The sequence below is a fragment of the Quercus lobata genome, chromosome 4 (assembly GCF_001633185.2).
Source record: "Quercus lobata isolate SW786 chromosome 4, ValleyOak3.0 Primary Assembly, whole genome shotgun sequence".
Classification (NCBI taxonomy): Eukaryota; Viridiplantae; Streptophyta; class Magnoliopsida; order Fagales; family Fagaceae; genus Quercus; species Quercus lobata.
This window is the reverse complement of record NC_044907.1, coordinates 40,993,248-41,000,372: the sequence shown is the minus strand read 5'-3', so window position 1 is coordinate 41,000,372 and position 7,125 is coordinate 40,993,248. Positions and strand designations below refer to the sequence as shown.

The 7,125-nt window shown below is 37.0% G+C and overlaps 1 protein-coding gene across 1 annotated transcript; it reads right to left on the bottom strand.

Annotated features, from left to right (window-relative positions):
* Positions 1 to 2,854: 2,854 nt before the first annotated feature.
* On the bottom strand, positions 2,855 to 6,915 carry LOC115984000 (cytochrome P450 714C2-like). The gene is made up of 5 exons (XM_031106876.1): positions 6,566 to 6,915; positions 6,239 to 6,465; positions 5,769 to 6,016; positions 5,162 to 5,516; positions 2,855 to 3,462 (listed from the first exon to the last, which is right to left on the bottom strand). The coding sequence occupies exons 1-5, from the start codon at positions 6,855 to 6,857 to the stop codon at positions 3,037 to 3,039; spliced, it is 1,548 nt and encodes a 515-aa protein (XP_030962736.1). The 5' UTR covers positions 6,858 to 6,915; the 3' UTR covers positions 2,855 to 3,036.
* Positions 6,916 to 7,125: the final 210 nt, after the last annotated feature.

The window sequence follows — 7,125 nt, the reverse complement described above, 5'->3', positions numbered from 1 at the left end:
AGAGGTTTGTTAGGTTCAGTGTCTACAAAAAATTTTGATTGTGTTTCATGTCAGTTAGGAAAACAACCAGCTTTGCCTTTCAATACTAGTGAATCAATATCCACTGATATCTTTGATCTTATTCATTCTGATGTTTGGGGGCCTTCCTCTGTCTCTAGTATTGGTGGATCTCGATATTTTGTTGTCTTTGTTGATGATTACTCTCGCTATAGCTGGATTTTTAATATGAAACATCGTTCTGAGTTATTGCAAGTATATTCTAATTTTACAAAAATGGTTAAAACTCAATTTTCCAAACGTATCAAAATTTTTCGATCTGATAATGCTCTTGAGTACACTCAATATGCTTTCCAAGCTGTTTTGCATTCCTATGGCACTGTTCATCAACTAACTTGTCCAGGTACCTCTCAGCAAAATGGTAGAGCCGAACGAAAACTTCGTCATATTCTTGACATTGTTCGTACTCTTCTTCTCTCTGCCAAAGTTCCTGCTCCTTTTTGGGGTGAAGCTGCCTTTCATGCTATTAATCGCATTCCAAGTCCTGTTATTCAAAATCAAACTCCATATGAGCGCCTTTTTGGGTCACCTCCAGACTATCACCACCTTCGCTCCTTCGGTTCTGCTTGTTTCGTTCTTCTTCAGCCACATGAGCATAACAAACTTGAGCCTCGGTCAAGGCTTTGTTGTTTTCTTGGCTACGGCGAAACTCAAAAGGGGTATCGGTGTTATGATCCTATCTCTCATCGTCTTCGTATCTCCCACAATGTTGTCTTTTGGGAACATCAATCCTTTATCGAGCTTTCTCACTTCTGTGCCTCCCTATCTTCCTCCTCTGTTTTAGATCTTTTTCCAGATGAGGCACATATTCCTTCTGTAACTGCTCCTGATCCTCCTGTAGTTGCTCCTGATCCTGCTATAGACTTTTTTGTCCAATCACCAGATACCTTTGATCCCTTTCCTAGTTCACCTTTTAATGAACAGGTGGAAGATGCACAGGTTGAAGACAAGCTACCCAACCCTGAGCTTAGGTCCCCTGCTCCTGCTTCGCCTGAAGATCTTGTACAAGAAATTCCACCTTGTCACTCAACTCGGGTAAGATCCATTCCTACACATTTATTTGATTATCATTGTTACACTGCTCTTGCTACACTACATGAGCCTCACACCTATCGTGAGGCTTCCACTGACCCTTTGTGGCAGATTGCAATGAAAGAGGAACTTGATGCATTATCTAAAAATCATACTTGGGATTTGGTGACTCTCCCCCCTGGGAAATCTGTGGTTAGTTGTAAGTGGATCTACAAGATTAAGACTCGCTCTGATGGGTCCATTGAGCGCTACAAAGCTCGTCTTGTTGCAAAAGGTTTTACACAGGAGTATGGGATTGATTATGAAGAGACTTTTGCTCCGGTTGCTCGTATCTCATTTGTTCAAGCTCTCTTAACTGTTGTTGCTGCCAGAAAATGGGACCTTTTTCAGATGGATGTCAAAAATGCATTCCTTAATGGAGATTTAAGTGAAGAAGTTTATATGCAACCTCCTCCTGGTCTCTCTGTTGAATCAAATAAGGTTTGTTACCTTCGGCGTGCTTTTTATGGCCTTAAACAAGCTCCACGAGCTTGGTTTGCCAAATTCAGTTTTACCATCTCTCGCTTAGGTTACATGGCCAGTCATTATGATTCTGCCTTATTTCTTCGTCGCATTGACAAATGCACTATTTTACTTCTCCTATATGTGGATGATATGATCATAACTGGTGATGACCTTAGTGGCATTCAAGAACTCAAGGGTTTTCTCTGTCAGCAGTTTGAGATGAAAGATCTTGGACATCTCAGCTACTTCTTGGGTCTTGAAATCACTCATTCTACAGATGGACTTTATATTACTCAAGTCAAGTATGCTTCTGAACTCTTGTCTCGAGCTGGACTCACTAATAGCAAGACTGTTGACACTCCAGTTGAGCTGAATGCGCATCTGACTCCGTCAGGGGGGAAACAGTTGTCTAATCCCTCTCTTTACAGACGCTTGGTTGGCAACCTAGTCTATCTCACTGTCACTTGTCCAGACATTTCCTATGCTGTTCACCATGTAAGTTAGTATCTGTCTGCTCCACGATCGACTCACTATGCTGCTGTTATGTGCATACTTCGATACCTAAAGGGCACTCTCTTCCATGGTCTTTTCTACTTTGCTCAGTCTCCTCTTGTTTTCCGTGCATTTTCTGATACTAATTGGGCAGCAGATTCCACTGATCGTAGGTCCACCACTGGCTATTACTTTCTTTTTGGTTCTTCTCTGATTTCTTGGCGAAGTAAGAAACAAACTCATGTGGCCCGCTCCAGTACTGAAGCAGAATATCGTGCCCTTGCTGATACCACATTTGAGCTCCTTTGGCTACGGTGGCTTCTCAAAGACTTAGGTGTATCCACATTCTCTGCTACTCCTCTTTATTGTGACAACCAGAGTGCCATTCATATTGCTCACAATGATGTCTTCCATGAACGGACTAAACACATCGAGATCGATTGTCATTTTATCCGTTATTATCTTGTCCATGGTGCTCTCAAGCTGATCTCAGTTTCTTCTAAAGATCAACTTACAGATATCTTCACCAAGTCACATCCTAAGGGACGTCTTCGCACTTTGGTTGACAACCTCAAGTTGGTCTCACATCCACCTTGAGTTTGAGGGGGGCTGTTAACGTGTATTAGGGTATGTGGGCTTCAGGCCCACCTTGTTTACTTGTATAGCACATTTACTTGTATTGTACACTCTGCCTCCTATATAAAGACACTTATGTATATTTTATTACTTGAGAAATACAATACAATCATTCAGTATTTCTAACAGAACCAAAACAAAAACTGCTGTTGCAATAAGAAATGGGTCTTGTCACAAGATACCATGTAGGGCCTAGTGCTTCTATATGTTCATTGATCTTGTAATAATCCAAGTTTAAGCACCAATTAACAAAACTTTCTGCAATACCAACTATAGTAGTAGTACTATATAATATAATAGTAATTGGCTCATTGTTCACAGCTTCTTAATAAGGAGATTGACACCATCTTCAGGCTCTATAATCAACTTCAATGCCGGGGAGTGCCTGTATTTGGGTGACAAGGAAAAGGAGAAGTTGGACACAATCAAAGCAAGAAGAATTTTGAGCTCTACCATGGCAAAGTTTTGCCCTAAACAGGTACGAGGACCGACCCCAAATGGCATGTACACGTAAGGGAGCTTGCATGCACCATTGACTCCATTGGCAAACCTTTCGGGTTTAAAGATGTTGGCATCAGGTCCCCAAAGATCAGGGTCTTGGTGTAAGGATACCATCAAGGTCCACACATTTACACCTTTAGGTACGTTTATGTCTCCAAATTTCATGTCTTGAAATGCCTCCCTGGACACTATTGGCACTGGAGGATAAAGGCGCAATGATTCGTGAATTACCATGGTCAACTGTCAAATCCATTAAACCAAGCAAAGATTGGTCAGTAGGTGACACAATGGTGGGTGGCTGATCTAACCCAAATCATTATATAGGTCAGTTAGGTAACGTTCTTCTTAATAACATTGTTTGTATTTTTTGAAAATACTTGTAATATTGTTTAAATACTAAAAATTATTGTTTGAATAATGGTAACAAACGAGTTCTATAATTTTCTCTTACCCCAAAATCAATTGGTGATGAGAAAAACACGCTAAAATCTTTTATGTTATTGAACATCATGCAACGCAGACCTATTTTTAGAGTAGTTGTAGGGAGTTAAATTGTGATCCCCTAACATAACAAAATTAAAAAATTCAGTGAACATCTTTTTTCTTCAATGAATATTAAAAAAGTTGAGGCCTTTAATAAATTACCCATGATTTTCATTAGCTTCACCTAAACTTTATAAAAAGGAGGGGAAAATTTTATAATGACTTGGGTACCAACGGAAGTTTGCATGGGTGTCTAGTTAGGTTTTGGAGTAATTTTTTAATCCAACCGGACCTTAATAAGTTAGAGAAATCTCCAACTCAACTTTACCCTGGTAACTTTAAAAATTCCCCAAGATAAGCTCATTTCTTGGATTGGGTTGTGTTGGGCGGTGTTAGGTTTGGGTTATTTTGTCAAGCCCAATAAAAAAATGGATTTGTTTTAGAAGGGAAAAAACAAAGATTCATTCAACTATTTAAGTTCATTATTTAATAAGTAATTATAATTTACAAAATTGAGTCTAATTAATATTCCATTTTCATCAAATTTAAGTCTAGGAAAACCTAAACTAACAAATTTAAACTAAATCCCAAACTATAAAATAAGCCAAACTAAAACTTTAAAATACATATATTTTTTAAGCTATTAATAGCTTGGGTTTGATTGGGTTACTTAAGTTGAAAATTTTGTCAACCCAAATCCTACCCAAACCAAGTTTCAAAATTAATTTAGAACCCAACATAATCCACATTGATCCTCGAAAAACCGATTTGAGACATTGGATTGGATTGTGTGGGGTTGATAGTTTGAATGCACAAGTGCTGGATAGAATTTAGAATTCTCCATTTTAGGTATGTATCAAATGATTATGGTAATGAACATGGCAATCTAGGCAATAAATCTTATTGGCATCCTATGTCACCAATTGCACTTATATGCTAGATACCAATTTAACACACAAGTTTAAATTGTTAGCTTTGATAATATCTTTTGCTATCAAATAAGGGACCTAAGTTTGAATTTTGTCTATATAAAAAATCAATTAATGTTTTGAAGTAATGATAAATGATGAATTATCATGGAGCATGCATGACAAAAAATTATATAATACTTTTTTTTTTTTGGTTACCTTTTAAATCTTAGAGTTTTTGGTATCTCTCAATTAAGCCATTTAATTTTAAAACGTTTTGTTTAAACCTTAAAGTTTTAAAAATATATCATTTAAACCTTGTAGTTTCATATGGTTTTATATAAACCTTTTTGGATAAATTTATTTTAAATCTCGGTGTTTGAAATAAATTTCATTTAAACCAATTAGCAGTCATGTTTTAATGGTAAAAAAAAAAACAAAGAGCGGCATAATATTTAAATGAAACATTTTAAAATTTTAAGGTTAAAATGAAATATATGAAAAACTTACTCATTATTTTTTTTCTTTCTGAAATATATAATACTCACCGTCTTCATCTTGCGAACCATGTCAGCATTAGGCATTTGATCAGCACAAATTTCGAGAACCTCAGAACGAACTCTTTGTTGCCACTCTGGATTTGAGGCCAACAACATCAAGGTCCATGTTGCAGACACTGCAGTTGTCTCATACCCTGCTAAGTATATGTTCTTGCAATTGTCAACAATGAATCTGTCAGTCTCATCTTGACCAAAATCACTATTGGTTGCACCTTCAATTATCATTTGCAGCAAATTATTCTGTGATGCTCCCTCCTTTCTTTCCTTCACTACCTTCATAATCAAAGAGCGGACCTCTTTTTGTAGCCTCCATGTTTCCCTATTGTTCTTAGTTGGAAGATATCTGAAAATTGTGACATGCAATCACTCTTTGTTTGATAATTTGTTTTTTTAGATACGATAGAATTTCAATATGTTAAGATACCAATCGATTTATTATATAAGTGTGGTTTAAAACCTATATTTGAGATTTTTTATTCAAAGACAAGAAATTTTACTGAAACCCACATTTGTCTAATTATTGGTAAGGTAATAATAATGACAATAAAAATTCTTATGTAGTACCCAAAAAAAAAAAAAAAAAAAAAAATCAAACCTTATTACTGGAATGCCACTTAAAAAAACTTTTTTTGACATTTGCTCTTGAAGTTCTCTAAGCTTTAAAAATATCTCTTCCCCTTCGGAGTAATTGCTGCCAAAACAAGCTCTTGAGATCACATCTCCAGAAAAGCTTCTCATGTATTCATCAACGTGAACATCTGCAACTCCACTCTCACTCTCAATCAGATTAGTCCATGAGTTCACTAGTGTAATTGAGGACTCCACCATTAAGTTCATCATATCCTACAAATTGCACCAGTATCCAATCACTAAAGGCATTTTTACTAATCAGAAAGCTGGGATTAGAAGGACTATTATTAAGACAACATGTATGAGCAAAACTTATATCTTGACTGAACAAATGTCATAATTGCTGTCATAATTGATAGACAGTCTTATCCCCTTGTTATGTTTGGAAAGGTTGATTCTCATACTAAAAAGATGTATAATTGATTTGAAGCATACCTTGACCTTTTCCATGTATAGTTCTGGAGCAAGGATTTTCCTTTGGTGAGCCCATGTTGCTCCATTTGAAGTCAGAATCCCATGGCCAAGTAGAGGACCTCGATCTTTGTGTTGATAGGAAGGCTTTCCCAAGTCTAAGGAAGTGCATATGCTTATTTCCTTTACCACATCAGGATGGTTCATGTGCAATATTTGTATGTTGCCAAGTGAGAACATGAACGTAGAACCTGTCAGAATTAGAATAACAAAAGCAGTTAAAAAATAAATTAATAACTTCAACCATGTGAGAATTTGAAGCTGAAGGACTAATAAGATTGATGTTCTTACCATATTCTTTGCTCCATAGCTCAAAGAATGGAAATAGCGCAGAAGAGCAATTGTGGGTTATTGCTTGCTTTCCTGGTGGAGTCTTTGAGGAATTGGCCTTCATCTTCTTCATGTCATTAATGTTTCCGAGCAAAAACGAGGGTGGAGGGCCTCTGATCCCTTGCCTTCGCAGTTTTGATCGAAGCCTTTCTGGCTTCAATATTAGAGTATCACATATCAGTATTAACTTGCTAACAAAGCCTACCAACGCAATTGTGAATGTAACCTTGAGAAGAAGCAATGGCAAATCCATGGCCTTTACTCTTTGTGTCTATGTTTGTGTTAAAACCTAAAAGTAGTGGCTTGCCTTGCCCTTCTTTATATACAGAAAGGATTAGGATTAGAGTTCTTTATATCAGTATTAACTTGCTAACAAAGCCTACCAACGCAATTGTGAACGTAACCTTGAGAAGAGCAATGACGTTGGGCTCGTATGTAAAGGGTCATAACAATATGATTTGTAGAGAGTGGGCTTGAAAGGTAGGACCTTGGGCACAGGTGAGTGGTGTAATCGAGGTTTC

Coding starts and splice junctions, on each gene's coding strand:
- LOC115984000 (XM_031106876.1), bottom strand. CDS start 6,857: ATGGATTTGCCATTGCTTCTTCTCAAGGTTACATTCACAATTGCGTTG. Junction 6,017..6,238: donor TATACATGGAAAAGGTCAAG/GTATGCTTCAAA, acceptor TGCAATTTGTAG/GATATGATGAACTTAATGGT. Junction 3,463..5,161: donor TGGTTCGCAAGATGAAGACG/GTGAGTATTATA, acceptor TGGATTTGACAG/TTGACCATGGTAATTCACGA.